The following is a 27,351-nucleotide window of genomic DNA, read 5'->3' as shown; positions in this document are numbered from 1 at the left end:
CGTGATGTGACCCCCACCCCCTATCCTCCCCCTAGATCACGTGATCACGTGAGCGGCCGAGAGAGGCGCACAGAGTGAAAGAGCCGGTGGTGGTTTGCTGAGTCGCTCTTCCGAGTTCTCGACACTCCACCAGCTACTACCAGCTACTCAGCTACTCTCCACCAGCTACTACTCAGCTACTCAGCTACTCTCCACCAGGTACTACTCAGCTACTCAGCTACTCTCTACCAGCTACTCAGCTACTCAGCTACTCAGCTACTCTCTACCAGCTACTACTCAGCTACTCAGCTACTCTCTACCAGCTACTCAGCTACTCTCCACCAGGTACTACTCAGCTACTCAGCTACTCTCTACCAGGTACTACTCAGCTACTCAGCTACTCTCTACCAGGTACTACTCAGCTACTCTCCACCAGGTGCTACTCAGCTACTCTCCACCAGGTACTACTCAGCTACTCAGCTACTCTCTACCAGGTACTACTCAGCTACTCAGCTACTCTCTACCAGCTACTCAGCTACTCAGCTACTCAGCTACTCTCTACCAGCTACTACTCAGCTACTCAGCTACTCTCTACCAGCTACTCAGCTACTCTCCACCAGGTACTACTCAGCTACTCAGCTACTCAGCTACTCTCTACCAGGTACTACTCAGCTACTCAGCTACTCAGCTACTCTCTACCAGGTACTACTCAGCTACTCAGCTACTCAGCTACTCTCTACCAGCTACTACTCAGCTACTCAGCTACTCAGCTACTCTCTACCAGGTACTACTCAGCTACTCAGCTACTCAGCTACTCTCTACCAGCTACTACTCAGCTACTCAGCTACTCAGCTACTCACCACCAGGTACTACTCAGCTACTCTCTACCAGCTACTCAGCTACTCTCTACCAGCTACTCAGCTACTCTCTACCAGCTACTACTCAGCTACTCTCTACCAGGTACTACTCAGCTACTCACCACCAGGTACTACTCAGCTACTCTCTACCAGCTACTCAGCTACTCTCTACCAGCTACTCTCCACCAGGTACTACTCAGCTACTCTCTACCAGCTACTACTCAGCTACTCTCCACCAGGTACTACTCAGCTACTCTCTACCAGCTACTACTCAGCTACTCTCCACCAGCTACTACTCAGCTACTCTCTACCAGCTACTACTCAGCTACTCTCCACCAGCTACTACTCAGCTACTCTCTACCAGCTACTCAGCTACTCTCCACCAGGTACTACTCAGCTACTCTTTACCAGCTACTACTCAGCTACTCTCTACCAGCTACTCTCCACCAGGTACTACTCAGCTACTCTCTACCAGCTACTCTCCACCAGGTACTACTCAGCTACTCTCTACCAGCTACTACTCAGCTACTCTCCACCAGGTACTACTCAGCTACTCTCTACCAGCTACTACTCAGCTACTCTCTACCAGCTACTACTCAGCTACTCTCCACCAGGTACTACTCAGCTACTCTCTACCAGCTACTACTCAGCTACTCTCCACCAGGTACTACTCAGCTACTCTCTACCAGCTACTCAGCTACTCTCTATCAGGTACTACTCAGCTACTCAGCTACTCTCTACCAGCTACTACTCATCTACTCAGCTACTCAGCTACTCTCTACCAGCTACTCAGCTACTCAGCTACTCTCTACCAGCTACTCTCCACCAGGTACTACTCAGCTACTCTCTACCAGCTACTCAGCTACTCAGCTACTCAGCTACTCTCTACCAGCTACTCTCCACCAGGTACTACTCAGCTACTCTCTACCAGCTACTCAGCTACTCTCTACCAGGTACTACTCAGCTACTCAGCTACTCAGCTACTACTCAGCTACTCTCCACCAGCTACTACTCAGCTACTCTCCACCAGCTACTACTCAGCTACTCAGCTACTCAGCTACTACTCAGCTACTCTCCACCAGCTACTACTCAGCTACTCTCCACCAGCTACTACTCAGCTACTTTCCACCAGCTACTACTCAGCTACTCTCTACCAGCTACTCTCTACCAGCTACTACTCAGCTACTCAGCTACTCAGCTACTCTCCACCAGCTACTCAGCTACTCAGCTACTCTCTACCAGCTACTCAGCTACTCTCTACCAGGTACTACTCAGCTACTCTCCACCAGGTACTCAGCTACTCTCTACCAGCTACTCAGCTACTCAGCTACTCTCCACCAGCTACTCAGCTACTCTCTACCAGCTACTACTCAGCTACTCAGCTACTCAGCTACTCTCTACCAGCTACTCAGCTACTCTCTACCAGCTACTACTCAGCTACTCTCCACCAGCTACTCTCTACCAGCTACTCTCCACCAGCTACTCTCTACCAGCTACTCTCTACCAGCTACTCAGCTACTCTCTACCAGCTACTCTCTACCAGCTACTCTCTACCAGCTACTCAGCTACTCAGCTACTCTCTACCAGCTACTCTCTACCAGCTACTCTCTACCAGCTACTCTCTACCAGCTACTCTCTACCTGCTACTCTCTACCAGCTACTCTCTACCTGCTACTCTCTACCAGCTACTCTCTACCAGCTACTCTCTACCAGCTACTCTCTACCATCTACTCTCTACCGGCTACTCTCTACCAGCTACTCTCTACCAGCTACTCTGTACCAGCTACTCTCTACCCGCTACTCTCTACCAGCTACTCTCCACCAGCTACTCAGCTACTCTCTACCAGCTACTCTCTACCAGCTACTCTCTACCGGCTACTCTCTACCAGCTACTCTCCACCAGCTACTCTCTACCAGCTACTCAGCTACTCTCTACCAGCTACTCTCTACCAGCTACTCTCTACCAGCTACTCTCTACCAGCTACTCAGCTACTCTCTACCAGCTACTCTCTACCAGCTACTCTCTACCAGCTACTCTCTACCAGCTACTCAGCTACTCTCTACCAGCTACTCTCTACCAGCTACTCTCTACCCGCTACTCTCTACCAGCTACTCTCTACCAGCTACTCTCTACTCAGCTACTCAGCTACTCAGCTACTCTCTACCAGCTACTCTCTACCAGCTACTCAGCTACTCTCTACCAGCTACTCTCTACCAGCTACTCAGCTACTCTCTACCAGCTACTCTCTACCAGCTACTCTCTACCAGCTACTCAGCTACTCTCTACCAGCTACTCTCTACCAGCTACTCTCTACCAGCTACTCTCTTGCAGCTACTCAGCTACTCTCTACCAGCTACTCAGCTACTCTCTACCAGCTACTCTCTACCAGCTACTCTCTACCAGCTACTCAGCTACTCTCTACTCAGCTACTCTCTACCGGCTACTCTCTACCAGCTACTCTCTACCAGCTACTCTCTACCAGCTACTCTCCACCGGCTACTCTCCACCGGCTACTCTCTACCGGCTACTCTCTACCGGCTACTCTCTACCGGCTACTCTCTACCAGCTACTCTCTACCAGCTACTCTCTACCAGCTACTCTCTACTCAGCTACTCTCTACCAGTTACACTCTACCAGCTACTCTCTACCAGATACTCTCTACCAGCTACTCTCTACCAGCTACTCTCTACCAGCTACTCAGCTACTCTCTACCAGCTACTCTCTACCAGCTACTCTCTACCAGCTACTCTCTACCGGCTACTCTCTACCAGCTAATCTCTACCAGCTACTCAGCTACTCTCTACCAGCTACTCTCTACCAGCTACTCTCTACCAGCTACTCAGCTACTCTCTACCAGCTACTCTCTACCTGCTACTCTCTACCAGCTACTCTCTACCAGCTACTCAGCTACTCTCTACCAGCTACTCTCTACCAGCTACTCTCTACCAGCTACTCTCTACCAGCTACTCTCTACCAGCTACTCTCTACCAGCTACTCTCTACCTGCTACTCTCTACCAGCTACTCTCTACCAGCTACTCTCTACCAGCTACTCTCTACCTGCTACTCTCTACCAGCTACTCTCTACCAGCTACTCTCTACCAGCTACTCTCTACCGGCTACTCTCTACCAGCTACTCTCTACCAGCTACTCAGCTACTCTCTACCAGCTACTCTCTACCAGCTACTCTCTACCAGCTACTCAGCTACTCTCTACCAGCTACTCAGCTACTCTCTACCAGCTACTCTCTACCAGCTACTCTCTACCTGCTACTCTCTACCAGCTACTCTCTACCAGCTACTCTCTACCAGCTACTCTCTACCAGCTACTCAGCTACTCTCTACCAGCTACTCTCTACCAGCTACTCTCTACCTGCTACTCTCTACCAGCTACTCTCCACCAGCTACTCTCCACCGGCTACTCTCTACCAGCTACTCTCTACCAGCTACTCTCTACCAGCTACTCTCTACCGGCTACTCTCTACCAGCTACTCTCTACCAGCTACTCAGCTACTCTCTACCAGCTACTCTCTACCAGCTACTCTCTACCAGCTACTCAGCTACTCTCTACCAGCTACTCAGCTACTCTCTACCTGCTACTCTCTACCAGCTACTCTCTACCAGCTACTCTCTACCAGCTACTCTCTACCAGCTACTCTCTACCAGCTACTCAGCTACTCTCTACCAGCTACTCTCTACCAGCTACTCTCTACCTGCTACTCTCTACCAGCTACTCTCCACCAGCTACTCTCTACCGGCTACTCTCTACCAGCTACTCTCTACCAGCTACTCTCTACCAGCTACTCTCTACCAGCTACTCTCCACCAGCTACTCTCCACCAGCTACTCTCTACTTTCGAGGGGAGGGGCTGGGAGGGAGTGGGGGGACGAGGGGAGGGGCTGGGAGGGGGTGGGGGGGATGAGGGGAGGGGCTGGGAGGGAGTGGGGGGGACGAGGGGAGGGGCTGGGAGGGGGTGGGGGGGGATGAGGGGAGGGGCTGGGAGGGGGTGGGGGGGGATGAGGGGAGGGGCTGGGAGGGAGTGGGGGGACGAGGGGAGGGGCTGGGAGGGGGTGGGGGGGACGAGGGGAGGGGCTGGGAGGGGGTGGGGGGGATGAGGGGAGGGGCTGGGAGGGGGTGGGGGGGACGAGGGGAGGGGCTGGGAGGGGGTGGGGGGGATGAGGGGAGGGGCTGGGAGGGGGTGGGGGGGACGAGGGGAGGGGCTGGGAGGGGGTGGGGGGGATGAGGGGAGGGGCTGGGAGGGAGTGGGGGGACGAGGGGAGGGGCTGGGAGGGAGTGGGGGGGACGAGGGGAGGGGCTGGGAGGGGGTGGGGGGGATGAGGGGAGGGGCTGGGAGGGAGTGGGGGGGACGAGGGGAGGGGCTGGGAGGGGGTGGGGGGGATGAGGGGAGGGGCTGGGAGGGGGTGGGGGGGACGAGGGGAGGGGCTGGGAGCGGGTGGGGGGGACGGGGGGAGGGGCTGGGAGCGGGTGGGGGGGGACGGGGGGAGGGGCTGGGAGGGGGTGGGGGGGACGAGGGGAGGGGCTGGGAGCGGGTGGGGGGGACGGGGGGAGGGGCTGGGAGGGGGTGGGGAGGACGAGGGGAGGGGCTGGGAGGGAGTGGGGGGACGAGGGGAGGGGCTGGGAGGGGGTGGGGGGGACGAGGGGAGGGGCTGGGAGGGGGTGGGGGGGGACGAGGGGAGGGGCTGGGAGGGGGTGGGGGGGACGAGGGGAGGGGCTGGGAGGGGGTGGGGGGGGGACGGGTGAGGGGCTGGGGTCACCTGGGTGGGCGGTGACCCCTTGACCCGACCCCATCACTCAGCGATCGTGGAGTCAGTGTCTGTGTCTGTCTGTGTCTGTCTGTGTCTCTGTCTGTCTGTGTTTCTGTCTGTGTCTGTGCATGTGTCTGTGTGTGTATGTCTCTGTCTGTGTGTGTCTGTCTCTGTCTGTGTGTGTCTGTCTGTGTCTGTCTTTGTCTGTCGGTCTGTCTCTGTCTGTGTCTCTGTCTGTGTCTCTGTCTGTCTGTGTCTGTCTGTCTCTGTCTGTGTCTCTGTCTGTCTCTCTGTCTCTCTCTGTGTCTGTCTGTCTGTGCGTGTCTCTGCCTGTGTCTCTGTCTGTGTCTGTCTCTCTGTCTCTCTGCCTGTCTCTGTCTGTGTCTGTCTGTGCGTGTCTCTGTCTGTCTGTGTCTGTCTGTGTCTGTCTCTGTTCGTCTGTCTGACTCGCCGGCTCTCTGTCTGACTCTCTCCCGCTGTCCGACGTAGAATGTCTGCTGGATCAGCATCACATCGACTCCTGCTGCTGTTGCTGCTGCTGGGATTCTCCTCTACATCCTCCGCTGAGCCATGCGGTGAGACTCACGGAGACTCACAGAGACTCACAGAGACACACAGAGACTCACAGAGACCCACAGAGACTCACAGAGACACACAGAGACTCACAGAGACCCACAGAGATACATAGAGACTCACAGAGACTCACAGAGACACACAGAGACTCACAGAGACCCACAGAGACTCACAGAGACTCACAGAGACACACAGAGACTCACAGAGACCCACAGAGATACATAGAGACTCACAGAGACTCACAGAGACTCACAGAGACACACAGAGACTCACAGAGACCCACAGAGATACATAGAGACTCACGGAGACTCACAGAGACTCACAGAGACCCACAGAGATACATAGAGATACATAGAGACTCATAGAGACTCACAGAGACTCACAGAGATACATAGAGATACATAGAGACACACAGAGACTCACAGAGACTCACAGAGACCCACAGAGACTCACAGAGACTCACAGAGACCCACAGAGATACATAGAGATACATAGAGACTCATAGAGACTCACAGAGACTCACAGAGACCCACAGAGACTCACAGAGACTCACAGAGACTCACAGAGACCCACAGAGATACATAGAGATACAGAGACACACAGAGACTCACAGAGACTCACAGAGACCCACAGAGACTCACAGAGACTCACAGAGACCCGCAGAGATACATAGAGATACATAGAGACTCATAGAGACTCACAGAGACTCATAGAGACTCACAGTGACACACAGAGACTCACAGAGACTCACAGAGACTCACAGAGACTCATAGAGACTCACAGAGACTCACAGAGACTCATAGAGACTCACAGAGACCCACAGAGACCCACAGAGATACATAGAGACTCATAGATACTCACAGAGACCCACAGAGACTCACAGAGACTCACAGAGACCCACAGAGACTCACAGAGACACACAGAGACTCACAGAGACACACAGAGACTCGCAGAGACTCACAGAGACACACAGAGACTCACAGAAACACACAGAGGCTCACAGAGACCCACAGAGACTCACAGATACTCACAGAGACTCACAGAGACCCACAGAGACACACAGAGACTCACAGAGACTCACAGAGACCCACAGAGACTCACAGAGACTCACAGAGACACACAGAGACACACAGAGACTCACAGAGACACACAGAGACTCACAGAGACTCACAGAGACACACAGAGACTCACAGAGACTCACAGAGACACACAGAGACCCACAGAGACTCACAGAGGCTCACAGAGGCTCACAGAGACTCACAGAGACACACAGAGGCTCACAGAGACCCACAGAGACCCACAGAGACCCACAGAGATCCACAGAGACCCACAGAGACTCACAGAGACTCACAGAGACACACAGAGACACACAGAGACTCACAGAGACACACAGAGGCTCACAGAGACCCACAGAGACCCACAGAGACTCACAGAGACTCACAGAGACCCACAGAGACCCACAGAGACACACAGAGACTCACAGAAACTCATAGAGACCCACAGAGACTCATAGAGACTCACATAGACCCACAGAGATTCACAGAGACACACAGAGACCCACAGAGACTCACAGAGACACACAGAGACACACAGAGACACACAGAGACTCACAGAGACTCATAGAGACTCACATAGACCCACAGAGATTCACAGAGACACACAGAGACCCACAGAGACTCACAGAGACACACAGAGACACACAGAGACTCACAGAGACCCACAGAGACCCACAGAGACTCACAGAGACACACAGAGACTCACAGAGACTCACAGAGACTCACAGAGACACACAGAGACACACAGAGACACACAGAGACACACAGAGACTCATAGAGACTCACATAGACCCACAGAGATTCACAGAGACACACAGAGACTCACAGAGACTCACAGAGACACACAGAGACACACAGAGACTCACAGAGACCCACAGAGACCCACAGAGACTCACAGAGACACACAGAGACTCACAGAGACTCACAGAGACACACAGAGACACACAGAGACTCACAGAGACACACAGAGACACATAGAGACTCACAGAGACTCATAGAGACTCACATAGACCCACAGAGATTCACAGAGACACACAGAGACACACAGAGACTCACAGAGACACACAGAGACACACAGAGACTCACAGAGACTCACAGAGACCCACAGAGACCCACAGAGACTCACAGAGACACACAGAGACTCACAGAGACTCACAGAGACACACAGAGACACACAGAGACTCACAGAGACACACAGAGACACATAGAGACTCACAGAGACTCATAGAGACTCACATAGACCCACAGAGATTCACAGAGACACACAGAGACACACAGAGACTCACAGAGACACACAGAGACACACAGAGACTCACAGACACAGAAACGACTGTGCACTACACTACACACTACACTACACACTACACTACATACTACACTACACACTACACTACACACTACACTACACACTACACTACACACTACACTACTACACTACAGTACTACACACTACACTACATACTACACTACACTACACACTACACTACACACTACACTACTACACTACACACTACACTACACTATACACTACACTACGTAATACACTACACTATACACTACACTACTACACTACACTACTATACACTACACTACTACACACTACACTACACACTACACTACACACTACACTACACACTCCACTACACACTACACTATACACTACACCACACTACACTACACACTACACTACACACTACACTATACACTACACTACTATACACTACACTACTATACACTACACACTACACTACTACACTACACACTACACTACACTATACACTACACTACACACTACACTACACACTACACACTACTACACTACACACTACACTACTACACTACACACTACACTACACTACACACTACACTACACACTACACTACACACTACACTATACACTACACCACACTACACTACACACTACACTACACACTACACTACTACACTACACACTACACTATACACTACACTACACCTTCCCCTCCTCTCTCCCTCTGGCAGGCTCCAGCGTGGGCCTCACCGAGGCCATTGACGTCCTTCTGGACGTCCTCCGGCAAGCAGAGAACACCGGCCACAGCTGCGGCCGCGGCGGTGGTGGTGGTGGTGCCGGTGGTGGTGCTGGTGGTGTCGGTGGTGGTGGTGCCGGTGGTGGCGGTGCCGGTGGTGGCGGTGCCGGTGGCGGTGCCGGTGCTGGTGGTGTCGGTGCCGGTGGTGCCGGTGGTGGCGGTGCCGGTGCTGGTGGTGCTGGTGCCGGTGGTGGCGGTGCCGGTGCTGGTGGTGTCGGTGCCGGTGGTGCTGGTGGTGTCGGTGCCGGTGGTGGTGGTGCTGGTGCCGGTGGTGGCGGTGCCGGTGGTGGCGGTGCCGGTGCCGGTGGTGCTGGTGCCGGTGCTGGTGGTGCTGGTGCTGGTGGTGCTGGTGCTGGTGCTGGTGGTGGTGTCCGTTGCCAGCCTCTGTTCACGTGCCCCAGTCCGCTGCTGCAGTTGGCTCGGAGCGTCGCGCAGGCCGGAGGCGGTGAGGATTGCCGGGGCGATGGCGGCAGCAGCGGCGCTGCAGCCGCCGAGATCCGTCGCCGCCACAAGATGCTGAAGGACGCCCTGCCGGGGATGGTCGCGTCGGAGCGAGGGTAGGGTGGGGGGGGAGGGGGGGGACACGGAGAGAGAGACACGGAGAGAGAGACACGGAGAGAGAGAGAGACAGAGAGAGAGACAGAGAGAGACATGGAGAGAGAGAGAGAGACAGAGAGAGAGACACGGAGAGAGAGACACCAGAGAGAGACAGAGACACAGAGAGACACGGAGAGAGAGACAGAGAGAGAGAGAGAGACACGGAGAGAGAGAGAGACACAGAGAGAGAGACACGGAGAGAGAGAGTGTGATGGGGAGAGAGACACGGAGAGAGAGACAGAGAAAGAGACAGGGAGAGAGACACGGAGAGTGAGATGGGGAGTGAGATGGGGAGAGAGACACGGAGAGAGAGACAGGGAGAGAGACAGAGAGAGAGACAGACACGGAGAGAGACAGAGAGAGACAGAGAGAGAGTGAGATGGAAATGAAGAGAGAGAGAGAGACGGAGAGCACAGGCAAAGTTGGCGAGGTCACGGCGCTTGTTAGCCAGGTAAGGCACCACCAGACGACGCAACCGGGTACCCGATACCCGATACCCGTACCCTACCCGATACCCGGCTACCCGTACCCGGCTAGGTACGGGTACCCGTTTGCGACCCTGGTGCGTCCGGGTACGGGTAGGGAATCAAAACCCGTTTGCGACCTCTGGTTGGTGGGTGAGTAAGTGCGTGGGTTAGTGAGTGAGTGAGTGGGTGAGTTCGTGAGTGAGTGAGTGGGTGAGTGGGTGGGTTAGTGAGTGAGTGGGTGCGTGGGTGAGTTCGTGAGTGAGTGGGTGAGTGAGTAGCTGAATTAGTGGGTGGGTGGGTGAGTGAGTGGGTGAGTGAGTAGCTGAATTAGTGGGTGGGTGAGTGAGTGAGTGGGTGAGTGAGTAGCTGAGCGGGTGGGTGGGTGGGTGAGTGAGTGGGAGAGTTTGCGACCCTGGTGCGGCCGGGTACGGGTAGGCCGTGAGTCACTGGTGAGTCACCCTTTGTCACTCATTTCCCAACGTCTTGTCTCTTCTCACAAGTCAAGTTCCTAGAATCAACCCACCCGCGCCTGCAACATGGCTTCATCCCAGAGGTCGCAATCGGATACCCGATACCCGTACCCTACCCGTACCCGGCCGGGTACGGGTAGGGTACGGGTACGGCCGGGTACGGGTACGGGTACACAGTGAGTGAGTGATTGACACACACACACAGTGACACACACACACAGTGACACACACACAGTGACACACACACACAGTGAGTGAGTGACACACACACACAGTGACACACACAGTGACACACACACACACAGTGACACACACACACAGTGACACACACACACAGTGAGTGAGTGACACACACAGTGACACACACACACAGTGAGTGAGTGACACACACACACAGTGACACACACAGTGACACACACACACACAGACACACAGTGAGTGATTGACACAGTAACACACACAGACACACACACACACAGTGACACACACACACAGTGACACACACACACACAGACACACAGTGAGTGATTGACACACACACACAGACACACACACACACAGTGACACACACACACAGTGACACACACACACAGTGACACACAGTGACACACACACACAGTGACACACACACACAGTGAGTGAGTGACACACACAGTGACACACACAGTGACACACACACACACAGACACACAGTGAGTGATTGACACAGTAACACACACAGACACACACACACACACAGTGACACACACACACAGTGACACACACACACAGACACACAGTGAGTGATTGACACACACACACACAGACACACAATGACACACACACACAGTGACACACACACACACAGACACACACACACACAGTGACACACACACACAGTGACACACACACACAGTGACACACAGTGACACACACTCAGTGAGTGATTGACACCCCACCCCTCCCACCAGCCGACCCGGCTTGCTGGCGCTGCTGCTGCTGTGGCTGCGCTCTGCGGGCGAGCGGACGGCGAGCGGCGTGAGGGTCGGCCGCGAGAAGGTGGACGTCGTGAGCTCCCTGCGGCGAGCGGTGGACACGGAGAGGAAGTGGCTGCGTCGGCGTGAGTCGCTCATCGCCGCCAGCGTGTGGTCCGTCTAGACGCGCGTGTCTCCCCTGTGTCTCCGTCTAGACGTGTCTCTCCGTGTCTCCGTCTAGACGTGTCTCCCCGTGTCTCCGTCTAGACGTGTCTCCCCGTGTCTCCGTCTAGACGTGTCTCCCTGTGTCCGTCTAGACGTGTCTCCCCGTGTCTCCGTCTAGACGTGTCTCCCCGTGTCCGTCTAGACGTGTCTCCCCGTGTCTCCGTCTAGACGTGTCTCCCCGTGTCTCCGTCTAGACGTGTCTCCCCGTGTCTCCGTCTAGACGTGTCTCCCTGTGTCCGTCTAGACGTGTCTCCCCGTGTCTCCGTCTAGACGTGTCTCCCCGTGTCCGTCTAGACGTGTCTCCCCGTGTCTCCGTCTAGACGTGTCTCCCCGTGTGTCCGTCTAGACGTGTCTCCCCGTGTCTCCGTCTAGACGTGTCTCCCCATGTCTCCGTCTAGACGTGTCTCCCCGTGTCCGTCTAGACGTGTCTCCCCCGTGTCCGTCTAGACGTGTCTCCCCCGTGTCTCCGTCTAGACGTGTCTCCCCCGTGTCCGTCTAGACGCGTCTCCCCCGTGTCTCCGTCTAGACGTGTCTCCCCGTGTCTCCGTCTAGACGCGTCTCCCCGTGTCTCCGTCTAGACGTGTCTCCCCGTGTCTCCGTCTAGACGTGTCTCCCCGTGTCTCTGTCTAGACGTGTCTCCCCGTGTCCGTCTAGACGTGTCTCCCCGTGTCTCCGTCTAGACGTGTCTCCCCGTGTCTCCGTCTAGACGTGTCTCCCGCGTGTCTCCGTCTAGACGTGTCTCCCCGTGTCCGTCTAGACGTGTCTCCCCGTGTCTCCGTCTAGACGTGTCTCCCCGTGTCTCCGTCTAGACGTGTCTCCCTGTGTCTCCGTCTAGACGTGTCTCCCCGTTTGTCTCTGTCTAGACGCGTGTCTCCCCGTGTCCGTCTAGACGTGTCTCCCCGTGTCTCCGTCTAGACGTGTCTCCCCGTGTCTCCGTCTAGACGTGTCTCCCCGTGTGTCTCTGTCTAGACGCGTGTCTCCCCCCCCGTGTCCCCGTCTAGACGCGTGTCTCCCCGTGTGTCTCTGTCTAGACGCGTGTCTCCCCCCCCGTGTCTCCGTCTAGACGTGTTTCCCCGTGTCTCCGTCTAGACGTGTCTCCCCCGTGTCTCCATCTAGACGTGTCTCCCCGTGTCTCCGTCTAGACGTGTCTCCCCGTGTCTCCGTCTAGACGTGTCCCCCCGTGTGTCTCCGTCTAGACGTGTCCCCCCGTGTGTCTCCGTCTAGACGTGTCTCCCCCGTGTCTCTGTCTAGACGTGTCTCCCCGTGTCTCCGTCTAGACGTGTCTCCCCGTGTCTCCGTCTAGGCGTGTCCCCCCGTGTGTCTCCGTCTAGACGTGTCCCCCCGTGTGTCTCCGTCTAGACGTGTCTCCCCCGTGTCTCTGTCTAGACGCGTCTCCCCGTGTCTCCGTCTAGACGTGTCTCCCCGTGTCTCCGTCTAGACGTGTCTCCCTGTGTCTGTCTAGACGTGTCTCCCCGTGTCTCCGTCTAGACGTGTCTCCCCGTGTCTCCGTCTAGACGTGTCTCCCTGTGTCTGTCTAGACGTGTCTCCCCGTGTCTCCGTCTAGACGTGTCTCCCCGTGTCTCCGTCTAGACGTGTCTCCCCGTGTCTCCGTCTAGACGCGTCTCCCCGTGTCTCTGTCTAGACGTGTCTCTCCGTGTCTCCGTCTAGACGTGTCTCCCCGTGTCTCCGTCTAGACGTGTCTCCCCGTGTCTCCGTCTAGACGTGTCCCCCCGTGTCTCCGTCTAGACGTGTCTCCCCGTGTCTCCGTCTAGACGTGTCTCTCCGTGTCTCCGTCTAGACGTGTCTCCCTGTGTCCGTCTAGACGTGTCTCCCCGTGTCTCCGTCTAGACGTGTCTCCCCGTGTCCGTCTAGACGTGTCTCCCCCCGTGTCTCCGTCTAGACGTGTCTCCCCATGTCCGTCTAGACGTGTCTCCCCGTGTCTCCGTCTAGACGTGTCTCCCCGTGTCTCCGTCTAGACATGTCTCCCCATGTCCGTCTAGACGTGTCTCCCCGTGTCTCCGTCTAGACGTGTCTCCCCGTGTCTCCGTCTAGACGTGTCTCCCCGTGTCTCCGTCTAGACGCGTCTCCCCGTGTGTCTCCGTCTAGACGTGTCTCCCCGTGTGTCTCCGTCTAGACGTGTCTCCCCGTGTCTCCGTCTAGACGCGTCTCCCCGTGTCTCTGTCTAGACGTGTCTCCCCGTGTCTCCGTCTAGACGTGTCTCCCCGTGTCTCTGTCTAGACGTGTCTCCCCGTGTCTCCGTCTAGACGTGTCTCCCCCGCGTCCGTCTAGACGTGTCTCCCCGTGTCTCCATCTAGCCGTGTCTCCCCGTGTCCGTCTAGACGTGTCTCCCCGTGTCTCCGTCTAGACGTGTCTCCCCGTGTCTCCGTCTAGACGTGTCTCCCCCCGTGTCTCCGTCTAGACGTGTCTCCCCGTGTCCGTCTAGACGTGTCTCCCCGTGTCTCCGTCTAGACGTGTCCCCCGTGTCTCCGTCTAGACGTGTCCCCCGTGTCTCCGTCTAGACGTGTCCCCCGTGTCTCCGTCTAGACGTGTCTCCCTGTGTCTCCGTCTAGACGTGTCTCCCCGTGTCCGTCTAGACGTGTCTCCCCGTGTCTCTGTCTAGACGTGTCTCCCCGTGTCCGTCTAGACGTGTCTCCCCGTGTCCGTCTAGACGTGTCTCCCCGTGTCTCCGTCTAGACGTGTCTCCCCGTGTCTCCGTCTAGACATGTCTCCCCATGTCCGTCTAGACGTGTCTCCCCGTGTCTCCGTCTAGACGTGTCTCCCCGTGTCTCCGTCTAGACGTGTCTCCCCGTGTCTCCGTCTAGACGCGTCTCCCCGTGTGTCTCCGTCTAGACGTGTCTCCCCGTGTGTCTCCGTCTAGACGTGTCTCCCCGTGTCTCCGTCTAGACGCGTCTCCCCGTGTCTCTGTCTAGACGTGTCTCCCCGTGTCTCCGTCTAGACGTGTCTCCCCGTGTCTCTGTCTAGACGTGTCTCCCCGTGTCTCCGTCTAGACGTGTCTCCCCCGCGTCCGTCTAGACGTGTCTCCCCGTGTCTCCATCTAGCCGTGTCTCCCCGTGTCCGTCTAGACGTGTCTCCCCGTGTCTCCGTCTAGACGTGTCTCCCCGTGTCTCCGTCTAGACGTGTCTCCCCCCGTGTCTCCGTCTAGACGTGTCTCCCCGTGTCCGTCTAGACGTGTCTCCCCGTGTCTCCGTCTAGACGTGTCCCCCGTGTCTCCGTCTAGACGTGTCCCCCGTGTCTCCGTCTAGACGTGTCTCCCTGTGTCTCCGTCTAGACGTGTCTCCCCGTGTCCGTCTAGACGTGTCTCCCCGTGTCTCTGTCTAGACGTGTCTCCCCGTGTCCGTCTAGACGTGTCTCCCCGTGTCCGTCTAGACGTGTCTCCCCGTGTCTCCGTCTAGACGTGTCTCCCCCGTGTCTCCGTCTAGACGTGTCTCCCTGTGTCCGTCTAGACGTGTCTCCCCGTGTCTCCGTCTAGACGTGTCTCCCCGTGTCTCCGTCTAGACGTGTGTCTCCCCGTGTCTCCGTCTAGACGTGTCTCCCCATGTCCGTCTAGACGTGTCTCCCCGTGTCTCCGTCTAGACGTGTCCCCCCGTGTGTCTCCGTCTAGACGTGTCTCCCCGTGTCTCCGTCTAGACGTGTCTCCCCGTGTCTCCGTCTAGACGTGTCTCCCCCGTGTCTCCGTCTAGACCTGTCTCCCCGTGTCTCCGTCTAGACGTGTCTCCCCGTGTCCATCTAGACGTGTCTCCCCGTGTCCGTCTAGACGCGTGTCTCCCCCCGTGTCTCCGCCATGCGTGTGTCCGTCTAGATGAGTGTCAACTCAGCAGCTCCTACGAGCTGTCCCTGTCCGCGCTGTCTCCCCGTGTCTCCGTCTAGACACGTGTCTCCCCCCCCGTGTCCCCGTCTAGACGCGTGTCTCCCCGTGTCTCCGTCTAGACACGTGTCTCCCCCCCCCCGTGTCTCCGTCTAGACGTGTGTCTCCCCGTGTGTCTCTGTCTAGACGCGTGTCTCCCCCCCCGTGTCCCCGTCTAGACGCGTGTCTCCCCGTGTCTCCGTCTAGACACGTGTCTCCCCCCCCGTGTCCCCGTCTAGACGCGTGTCTCCCCGTGTCTCCGTCTAGACACGTCTCCCCCCCCCCGTGTCTCCGTCTAGACGTGTGTCTCCCCGTGTGTCTCTGTCTAGACGCGTGTCTCCCCCCCCGTGTCCCCGTCTAGACGCGTGTCTCCCCGTGTCTCTGTCTAGACGCGTGTCTCCCCCCCCGTGTCTCCGTCTAGACGCGTGTCTCCCCGTGTCTCTGTCTAGACGCGTGTCTCCGTCTAGACGTGTCTCCCCGTGTCTCCGTCTAGACGTGTCTCCCCCCCCGTGTCTCTGTCATGACGTGTCTCCCTCCCGTGTCTCTGTCTAGACGTGTCTCCCCGTGTCTCCGTCTAGACGTGTCTCCCCGTGTCTCCGTCTAGACGCGTGTCTCCCCCGTGTCTCCGTCTAGACGCGTGTCTCCCCGTGTCTCCGTCTAGACGTGTCTCCCCGTGTCTCCGTCTAGACGCGTGTCTCCCCGTGTCTCCGTCTAGACGCGTGTCTCCCCGTGTCTCCGTCTAGACGTGTCTCCCCCCCCGTGTCTCTGTCTAGACGTGTCTCCCCCCCGTGTCTCTGTCTAGACGTGTCTCCCCGTGTTTCCGTCTAGACGCGTGTCTCCCCGTGTCCCCGTCTAGACGCGTGTCTCCTCGTGTCTCCGTCTAGACGTGTGTCTCCCCCCCCCCGTGTCTCTGTCTAGACGCGTGTCTCCCCGTGTCTCCGTCTAGACGCGTGTCTCCCCATGTCTCCGTCTAGACGCGTCTCCCCCCCCCCGTGTCTCCGTCTAGACGCGTGTCTCCCCGTGTCTCTGTCTAGACGCGTCTCCCCCCCCCGTGTCTCCATCTAGACGCGTGTCTTCTCCCCGTGTCTCTGTCTAGACGCGTGTCTCCCCCCCGTGTCTCTGTCTAGACGCGTGTCTCCCCCCCGTGTCTCCGTCTAGACGCGTGTCCGCTGAGCAGCTTCTACGAGCTGTCCCTGTCGGCGCTGTCTCTCTGCGTGTCTCCGTCTAGACGTGTGTCTCCCCGTGTCTCTCCCCCCGTGTCTCTGTCTAGACGCGTGTCCGCTGAGCAGCTTCTACGAGCTGTCCCTGTCGGCGCTGTCTCTCTGCGTGTCTCCGTCTAGACGTGTGTCTCCCCCTGTGTCTCTCCCCCCCGTGTCTCTGTCTAGACGCGTGTCTCTGTCTAGACGTGTGTCTCCCCCTGTGTCTCTCCCCCCGTGTCTCTGTCTAGACGCGTGTCCGCTGAGCAGCTTCTACGAGCTGTCCCTGTCCGCGCTGTCTCTCTGCGTGTCTCCGTCTAGACGTGTGTCTCCCCCTGTGTCTCTCTCCCCGTGTCTCTGTCTAGACGCGTGTCTCTGTCTAGACGTGTGTCTCCCCCTGTGTCTCCCCCCCGTGTCTCTGTCTAGACGCGTGTCCGCTGAGCAGCTTCTACGAGCTGTCCCTGTCCGCGCTGTCTCTCTGCGTGTCTCCGTCTAGACGTGTGTCTCCCCCTGTGTCTCTCTCCCCGTGTCTCTGTCTAGACGCGTGTCTCTGTCTAGACGTGTGTCTCCCCCTGTGTCTCCCCCCCGTGTCTCTGTCTAGACGCGTGTCCGCTGAGCAGCTTCTACGAGCTGTCCCTGTCGGCGCTGTCTCTCTGCGTCTCCGACCTGCCCGTGGATCCCGACGTCGCCTCAATCCTCGTCGACGCATCACGGGAAGCCTTCACGCGATGCCCCGGGGACGCACACAGTGAGGCGACAGACACACAGAGACACACACAGACACCCACAGAGACACACAGACACACGCAGAGACACACAGAGACACACAGAGACACACAGACACACGCAGACACACACAGAGACCCACAGAGACACACAGACACACGCAGAGACCCACAGAGACCCACAGAGACACACAGAGACACGCAGAGACACAGTCACACACAGAGACACACAGAGACCCACAGAGACACACAGGCACACACAGACACACAGACACACGCAGACACACACATGAGGCGACAGACCCACAGAGACACACACAGACACGCACAGAGACACACAGAGACACACACACACAGATACACGCAGAGATACACAGACACACGCAGAGACCCACAGAGACCCACAGAGACCCACAGAGACCCACAGACACCCACAGACACCCACAGACACCCACAGAGACTCACAGAGACCCACAGACACCCACAGAGACTCACAGAGACCCACAGACACCCACAGAGACCCACAGAGACCCACAGAGACCCACAGACACCCACAGAGACCCACAGAGACCCACAGACACCCACAGAGACCCACAGACACCCACAGACACCCACAGACACCCACAGAGACCCACAGAGACCCACAGACACCCACAGAGACCCACAGAGACCCACAGAGACCCACAGAGACCCACAGAGACCCACAGACACCCACAGAGACCCACAGACACCCACAGACACCCACAGAGACTCATAGAGACCCACAGAGACCCACAGAGACCCACAGAGACCCACAGAGACCCACAGAGACTCATAGAGACCCACAGACACCCACAGAGACCCACAGACACCCACAGAGACCCACAGAGACCCACAGAGACCCACAGACACCCACAGACACCCACAGAGACCCACAGAGACCCACAGAGACCCACAGAGACCCACAGACACCCACAGAGACCCACAGAGACCCACAGAGACCCACAGACACCCACAGAGACCCACAGAGACCCACAGACACCCACAGAGACCCACAGACACCCACAGAGACCCACAGAGACCCACAGACACCCACAGAGACCCACAGAGACCCACAGACACCCACAGACACCCACAGAGACCCACAGAGACCCACAGAGACCCACAGAGACCCACAGAGACCCACAGAGACCCACAGAGACCCACAGACACCCACAGAGACCCACAGACACCCACAGAGACCCACAGAGACCCACAGAGACCCACAGACACCCACAGAGACCCACAGACACCCACAGAGACCCACAGAGACCCACAGACACCCACAGAGACCCACAGAGACCCACAGAGACCCACAGAGACCCACAGACACCCACAGAGACCCACAGACACCCACAGAGACCCACAGAGACCCACAGAGACCCACAGACACCCACAGAGACCCACAGACACCCACAGAGACCCACAGAGACCCACAGACATCCACAGAGACCCACAGACATCCACAGAGACCCACAGACACCCACAGACACCCACAGAGACCCACAGACATCCACAGACACCCACAGAGACCCACAGACACCCACAGAGACCCACAGACACCACGTGTCTCCCTGCATCTCTCTCCCAGCGTCTCTCCCCGCGTCTCTCCCCGTGTCTCCCCGTGTCTCTCTCCACGCGTGTCTCTCTGCCCAGGCACGATGTCCATGTGTCTCTCTCCCCGCGTGTCTCCCCGTGTCTCCCCGCGTCTCTCTGCGCAGGCACGATGTCCATGTGTCTCTCTCCCCGCGTGTCTCTCTGCCCGTGTCTCTCCCCCCGTGTCTCTCTCCCCGCGTCTCTCCCCCCGTGTCTCTCCCCCCGTGTCTCTCTCCCCGCGTGTCTCTCTGCCCAGGCACGATGTCCATGTGTCTCTCCTCCCCGCGTCTCTCTGCCCGTGTCTCTCTCCCCGTGTCTCTCCCCGTGTCTCTCTCTCACCACGTCTCTCTCTCACCACGTCTCTCTCCCCGTCTCTCTCTCCCCGTGTCTCCCCGTGTCTCCCCGTGTCTCCCCGTGTCTCTCTCTCCCCGCGTCTCTCTGCCCAGGCACGATGTCCATGTGTCTCTCCCCCCGTGTCTCTCTCCCCGTGTCTCCCCGTGTCTCTCTCTCCCCGCGTCTATCTGCCCAGGCACGATGTCCATGTGTCTCTCCCCCCGTGTCTCTCTCCCCGTGTCTCCCCGTGTCTCTCTCTCCCCGCGCGTCTCTCTGCCCAGGCACGATGTCCATGTGTCTCTCCCCCCGTGTCTCTCTCCCCGTGTCTCCCCGTGTCTCTCTCTCCCCGCGCGTCTCTCTGCCCAGGCACGATGTCCATGTGTCTCTCCCCCCGTGTCTCTCTCCCCGTGTCTCCCCGTGTCTCTGTCTCCCCGCGCGTCTCTCTGCCCAGGCACGATGTCCATGTGTCTCTCCCCCCGTGTCTCTCTCCCCGTGTCTCCCCGTGTCTCTCTCTCCCCGCGCGTCTCTCTGCCCAGGCACGATGTCCATGTGTCTCTCCCCCCGTGTCTCTCTCCCCGTGTCTCCCCGTGTCTCTCTCTCCCCGCGCGTCTCTCTGCCCAGGCACGATGTCCATGTGTCTCTCCCCCCGTGTCTCTCTCCCCGTGTCTCCCCGTGTCTCTCTCTCCCCGCGCGTCTCTCTGCCCAGGCACGATGTCCATGTGCTCGCTGGCCCTCTCCTGCGTCTCGTCGCGCCCCGCCGCCCGCTCCGGCCTCTCGCCGAAGCTGGCGGGCGACGTGGAGCAGGCCGCCCGCCGCCTCCTGCGCCGGCTCCAGGCGGCGGAGGCGGCGGCGGCGGCGGAGGAGGAGGATGAGGATGAGAAGAATGATGAGAAGGATGAGAAGGATGAGAAGGAGGAGGAGGCCTTCGAGCGGACGACGTCCGTCTACGGATCCGCAGTGGCCATGCAGGTGAGACGGAGGGGGGGCGCCACCCACTCACCCAGCCACTCACTCAGTCACTCACTCAGCCACTCACTCAGCCACTCACTCAGCCACCCACTCACTCAGCCACTCACTCAGTCACTCACTCAGCCACTCACTCAGCCACTCACTCAGTCACTCACTCAGCCACTCACTCAGCCACTCACTCAGCCACTCACTCAGCCACTCACCCAGCCACTCACTCAGCCACTCACTCAGTCACTCACTCAGTCACTCACCCAGGCACCCACTCACTCAGCCACTCACTCAGCCACTCACTCAGCCACTCACTCAGTCACTCACTCAGCCACTCACTCAGCCACTCACCCAGGCACCCACTCACTCAGCCACTCACTCAGTCACTCACTCAGCCACTCACTCACTCAGTCACTCACTCAGCCACTCACTCAGTCACTCACTCAGTCACTCACTCAGCCACTCACTCAGTCACTCAGGCACCCACTCACCCAGCCACTCACCCAGCCACTCACTCAGCCACTCACTCAGCCACTCACTCAGTCACTCACTCAGTCACTCACTCAGCCACTCACTCAGCCACTCACTCAGCCACTCACTCAGCCACTCACTCAGCCACTCACTCAGTCATTCACTCAGCCACTCACTCAGCCACTCACTCAGCCACTCACTCAGTCACTCAGGCACCCACTCACTCAGCCACTCACTCAGCCACTCACTCAGCCACTCACTCAGTCACTCACTCAGCCACTCACTCAGTCACTCACTCAGCCACTCACTCAGTCACTCACTCAGTCACTCACCCAGCCACTCACTCAGTCACTCACCCAGCCACTCACCCTGCCACTCACTCAGCCACTCACTCAGCCACTCACTCAGCCACTCACTCAGCCACTCACTCAGTCACTCACTCAGTCACTCACTCAGCCACTCACTCAGCCACCCACCCAGCCACCCAGCCAGCCAGCCACCCACACAACCAGCCAGCCACCCACCCAGCCACTCACCCACCCACCCACTCACCCACCCACCCACCCCTCCACCCACCCACCCACCACCCCCTCACCCACCCACCACTCACCCACTCACCACCCCCCTCCACCCACCCACCCACTCACCCACCCACCCACCACCCGCCACCCCGCCACCACAGGCTCTCACAGCAGGCGTGCGCCTGCTGGGTATCTCCCCGCCGGGCTGGGACTGCGGCGCCAGCGAGCGCCGCCTCGTGGCCGCCGCTCTGGCCGGTCGCTTCGGCAACCCGGCCGCGGCGGCCCACGCGCTGCTGGCACTGAGCGGACGCAGCTTCTACGACGCTGCGACACACACCTGCGGTGACCACGGTGACCGCCACGGCACTAGCCACGGTGGCCACGGTGACCACGGTAACCACGGCGGCCGTCGGGGCGGTGACCACGGTGACCGCCACGGCACTAGCCACGGTGGCCACGGTGACCACGGTAACCACGGCGGCCGTCGCGGCGGTGACCACGGTGACCGCCACGGCACTAGCCACGGTGGCCACGGTGACCACGGTAACCACGGCGGCCGTCGCGGCGGTGACCACGGTAACCGCCACGGCACTAGCCACGGTGGCCACGGTGACCACGGCAACCACGGCGTTGGCCGTCGCGGCGGCGACGGAGGTCCGCTTGAGCCGCACCTCGTCCGGCGTGGGAGCGCGGCGGTCGACGGGGACGAGGAGGCGGAGGAGGCGGAGACACGGAACACAGGTAGCAGGCGCTGCGCGGGGTGTGTGGTGCAGTGTTGAGTCTGTGGTGCAGTGTTGAGTCTATGGTGCAGTGTTGAGTCTCAGTGTTGAGCCTATGGTGCAGTGTTGAGTCTATGGTGCAGTGTTGAGTCTGTGGTGCAGTGTTGAGTCTGTGGTGCAGTGTTGAGTCTATGGTGCAGTGTTGAGTCTGTGGTGCAGTGTTGAGTCTGTGGTGCAGTGTTGAGTCTGTGGTGCAGTGTTGAGTCTATGGTGCAGTGTTGAGTCTGTGGTGCAGTGTTGAGTCTGTGGTGCAGTGTTGAGTCTATGGTGCAGTGTTGAGTCTGTGGTGCAGTGTTGAGCCTATGGTGCAGTGTTGAGTCTGTGGTGCAGTGTTGAGTCTGTGGTGCAGTGTTGAGTCTGTGGTGCAGTGTTGAGTCTATGGTGCAGTGTTGAGTCTATGGTGCAGTGTTGAGTCTATGGGCAGTGTTGAGTCTGTGGTGCAGTGTTGAGTCTGTGGTGCAGTGTTGAGTCTATGGTGCAGTGTTGAGTCTATGGTGCAGTGTTGAGTCTGTGGTGCAGTGTTGAGTCTCAGTGTTGAGTCTATGGTGCAGTGTTGAGTCTGTGGTGCAGTGTTGAGTCTGTGGTGCAGTGTTGAGTCTCAGTGTTGAGCCTATGGTGCAGTGTTGAGTCTATGGTGCAGTGTTGAGTCTATGGTGCAGTGTTGAGTCTGTGGTGCAGTGTTGAGTCTATGGTGCAGTGTTGAGTCTGTGGTGCAGTGTTGAGTCTGTGGTGCAGTGTTGAGTCTATGGTGCAGTGTTGAGTCTATGGTGCAGTGTTGAGTCTGTGGTGCAGTGTTGAGTCTATGGGCAGTGTTGAGTCTATGGTGCAGTGTTGAGTCTATGGTGCAGTGTTGAGTCTGTGGTGCAGTGTTGAGTCTCAGTGTTGAGTCTATGGTGCAGTGTTGAGTCTGTGGTGCAGTGTTGAGTCTGTGGTGCAGTGTTGAGTCTCAGTGTTGAGCCTATGGTGCAGTGTTGAGTCTATGGTGCAGTGTTGAGTCTATGGTGCAGTGTTGAGTCTGTGGTGCAGTGTTGAGTCTATGGTGCAGTGTTGAGTCTGTGGTGCAGTGTTGAGTCTGTGGTGCAGTGTTGAGTCTATGGTGCAGTGTTGAGTCTGTGGTGCAGTGTTGAGACTATGGTGCAGTGTTGAGTCTATGGTGCAGTGTTGAGTCTGTGGTGCAGTGTTGAGTCTATGGTGCAGTGTTGAGTCTGTGGTGCAGTGTTGAGTCTGTGGTGCAGTGTTGAGTCTCAGTGTTGAGCCTATGGTGCAGTGTTGAGTCTATGGTGCAGTGTTGAGTCTATGGTGCAGTGTTGAGTCTGTGGTGCAGTGTTGAGTCTATGGTGCAGTGTTGAGTCTATGGTGCAGTGTTGAGTCTGTGGTGCAGTGTTGAGTCTATGGGTAGTGTTGAGTCTATGGTGCAGTGTTGAGTCTGTGGTGCAGTGTTGAGTCTGTGGTGCAGTGTTGAGTCTATGGTGCAGTGTTGAGTCTGTGGTGCAGTGTTGAGTCTGTGGTGCAGTGTTGAGTCTGTGGTGCAGTGTTGAGTCTATGGGGCAGTGTTGAGTCTATGGTGCAGTGTTGAGTCTATGGTGCAGTGTTGAGTCTATGGGGCAGTGTTGAGTCTGTGGTGCAGTGTTGAGTCTATGGGGCAGTGTTGAGTCTATGGGGCAGTGTTGAGTCTATGGTGCAGTGTTGAGTCTGTGGTGCAGTGTTGAGTCTGTGGTGCAGTGTTGAGTCTATGGTGCAGTGTTGAGTCTATGGTGCAGTGTTGAGTCTATGGTGCAGTGTTGAGTCTGTGGTGCAGTGTTGAGTCTGTGGTGCAGTGTTGAGTCTATGGGCAGTGTTGAGTCTATGGTGCAGTGTTGAGTCTATGGTGCAGTGTTGAGTCTGTGGTGCAGTGCTGAGTCTATGGTGCAGTGTTGAGTCTATGGGCAGTGTTGAGTCTATGGTGCAGTGTTGAGTCTATGGTGCAGTGTTGAGTCTATGGTGCAGTGTTGAGTCTGTGGTGCAGTGTTGAGTCTGTGGTGCAGTGTTGAGTCTGTGGTGCAGTGTTGAGTCTATGGGTAGTGTTGAGTCTAGGGTGCAGTGTTGAGTCTATGGTGCAGTGTTGAGTCTATGGTGCAGTGTTGAGTCTATGGTGCAGTGTTGAGTCTATGGTGCAGTGTTGAGTCTATGGTGCAGTGTTGAGTCTATGGTGCAGTGTTGAGTCTATGGTGCAGTGTTGAGTCTGTGGTGCAGTGTTGAGTCTATGGTGCAGTGTTGAGTCTGTGGTGCAGTGTTGAGTCTATGGTGCAGTGTTGAGTCTGTGGTGCAGTGTTGAGTCTATGGTGCAGTGTTGAGTCTGTGGTGCAGTGTTGAGTCTGTGGTGCAGTGTTGAGTCTGTGGTGCAGTGTTGAGTCTCAGTGTTGAGTCTCAGTGTTGAGTCTATGGGGCAGTGTTGAGTCTGTGGGTAGTGTTGAGTCCCAGTGTTGAGTCTATGGTGCAGTGTTGAGTCTATGGTGCAGTGCTGAGTCTCAGTGTTGAGTCTCAGTGTTGAGTCTCAGTGCTGAGTCTCAGTGTTGAGTCTCAGTGCTGAGTCTCAGTGTTGAGTCTCAGTGCTGAGTCTCAGTGTTGAGTCTCAGTGCTGAGTCTCAGTGTTGAGTCTCAGTGCTGAGTCTCAGTATTGAGTCTCAGTGCTGAGTCTCAGTGTTGAGTCTCAGTGTTGAGTCTCAGTGTTGAGTCTCAGTGTTGAGTCTCAGTGCTGAGTCTCAGTGTTGAGTCTCAGTGTTGAGTCTCAGTGTTGAGTCTCAGTGCTGAGTCTCAGTGCAGAGTCTCAGTGTTGAGTCTCAGTGTTGAGTCTCAGTGCTGAGTCTCAGTGTTGAGTCTCAGTGTTGAGTCTCAGTGTTGAGTCTCAGTGTTGAGTCTCAGTGTTGAGTCTCAGTGTTGAGTCTCAGTGTTGAGTCTCAGTGCTGAGTCTCAGTGTTGAGTCTCAGTGTTGAGTCTCAGTGTTGAGTCTCAGTGCTGAGTCTCAGTGTTGAGTCTCAGTGCTGAGTCTCAGTGCTGAGTCTCAGTGTTGAGTCTCAGTGCTGAGTCTCAGTGCTGAGTCTCAGTGTTGAGTCTCAGTGCTGAGTCTCAGTGCTGAGTCTCAGTATTGAGTCTCAGTGCTGAGTCTCAGTGTTGAGTCTCAGTGCTGAGTCTCAGTGCTGAGTCTCAGTATTGAGTCTCAGTGAGTCTCAGTGTTGAGTCTCCAGTGTTGAGTCTCAGTGCTGAGTCTCAGTGCTGAGTCTCAGTATTGAGTCTCAGTGAGTCTCAGTGTTGAGTCTCAGTGTTGAGTCTCAGTATTGAGTCTCAGTGTTGAGTCTCAGTGCTGAGTCTCAGTGCTGAGTCTCAGTATTGAGTCTCAGTGAGTCTCAGTGTTGAGTCTCAGTGTTGAGTCTCAGTGCTGAGTCTCAGTGCTGAGTCTCAGTATTGAGTATCAGTGAGTCTCAGTGTTGAGTCTCAGTGTTGAGTCTCAGTATTGAGTCTCAGTGTTGAGTCTCAGTATTGAGTCTCAGTGCTGAGTCTCAGTATTGAGTCTCAGTGCTGAGTCTCAGTGTTGAGTCTCAGTATTGAGTCTCAGTATTGAGTCTCAGTGTTGAGTCTACGTCGCGTTGCTGAGCCCTCTACCCCCCCCCCCCCCCCCCCCCCAGGTGAACCGCTCGCCCGCCGAGACGCCGGGCGACACGGAGCGGTGGTGAGCGACGCGGTGAGCGACGCGGTGAACGTGGAGTACCGGGTGAGCGACGCGGTGAGCGGAGCGTCTTCAGCGAGCGGTGAGCGTCCGCGTCCCTCCCGGCTCCTCGGCGCTGCGAGTGATGGAGGTTGCGGAGGAGGAGGACGCGGAGAGATTTCGGTGGGTGGTGGGTGGTGGGTGGGTGGGTGAGTGGGTGGGTGGGTGAGTGGGTGGGTGAGTGGGTGTGGTGGGTGAGTGGGTGGGTGAGTGGGTGGGTGGGTGTGTGGGTGAGTGGGTGGGTGGGTGGGAGAGTGAGTGGGTGGGTGAGTGGGTGGGTGGGTGGGTGGGAGAGTGAGTGGGTGGGTGAGGTGGGTGGGTGGTGGTGTGGTGGGTGAGTTGGTGTGAGTGGTGGGTGGGTGAGTGTGGTGAGTGGGTGGGTGAGTGGGTGGTGGGTGAGTGAGTGGGTGGGTGGTGGGTGAGTGGTGGGTGGGTGAGTGAGTGGGTGGGAGGGTGAGTGGGTAGGTGGGTGAGTGGGTGAGTGGTGGGTGGGTGGGTGGGTGAGTGGGTGAGTGAGTGGGTGGTGGTGGGTGAGTGAGTGGGTGGGTGGTGGGTGAGTGGTGGGTGGGTGAGTGGGTGGGTGGGTGGGTGAGTGGGTGGGTGGGTGAGTGGGTGAGTGGTGGGTGGGTGAGTGGGTGAGTGGTGGGTGGGTGAGTGGGTGAGTGAGTGAGTGGATGGTGGGTGAGTGGGTGGGTGGGTGAGTGGGTGGGTGGGTGAGTGGGTGAGTGGTGGGTGGGTGAGTGGGTGAGTGGTGGGTGGGAGAGTGGGTGGGTGGGTGGGTGAGTGGGTGGGTGGGTGGGTGAGTGGGTGGGTGAGTGGGTGGGTGGGTGAGTGGGTGGTGAGTGGGTGGGTGGGTGAGTGGGTGAGTGGGTGGGTGAGTGGGTGGGTGGGTGGGAAAGTGGGTGGGTGGGTGGGTGGTGGGTGAGTGGGTGGTGGGTGAGTGGGTGGGTGGGTGGTGGGTGAGTGGTGGGTGGGTGAGTGGGTGGGTGGGTGGGTGAGTGGGTGAGTGGGTGGGTGGGTGGTGGGTGAGTGGTGGGTGGGTGAGTGGGTGGGTGGGTGAGTGGGTGGGGTGGGTGGGTGAGTGGGTGAGTGGGTGGGTGAGTGGGTGGGTGAGTGGGTGGGTGGTGGGTGAGTGAGTGGGT

At 57.5% G+C, this 27,351-nt stretch overlaps 1 protein-coding gene across 1 annotated transcript; it reads left to right on the top strand.

Moving 5' to 3' along the window:
• Nucleotides 1-26,332, top strand: LOC144740998 (uncharacterized; the record flags this gene model as incomplete). The annotated part of the gene is made up of 9 exons (XM_078623690.1): nucleotides 1-140; nucleotides 738-763; nucleotides 6,090-6,175; nucleotides 9,230-9,851; nucleotides 11,779-11,927; nucleotides 17,669-17,815; nucleotides 20,446-20,708; nucleotides 21,850-22,429; nucleotides 26,130-26,332. Coding segments are annotated over exons 3-9 (2,049 nt in total), but the record flags the coding sequence as incomplete, so codon positions are not given.
• Between the last annotated feature and the right edge of the window lie 1,019 nt (nucleotides 26,333-27,351).

This window comes from Lampetra planeri, unplaced genomic scaffold, assembly GCF_965212315.1.
Source record: "Lampetra planeri unplaced genomic scaffold, kcLamPlan1.2.h2 scaffold_377, whole genome shotgun sequence".
Lineage (NCBI taxonomy): Eukaryota > Metazoa > Chordata > Hyperoartia > Petromyzontiformes > Petromyzontidae > Lampetra > Lampetra planeri.
Note: the sequence above shows the minus strand (reverse complement) of the source record. Positions and strands in the feature narration are given on the sequence as shown.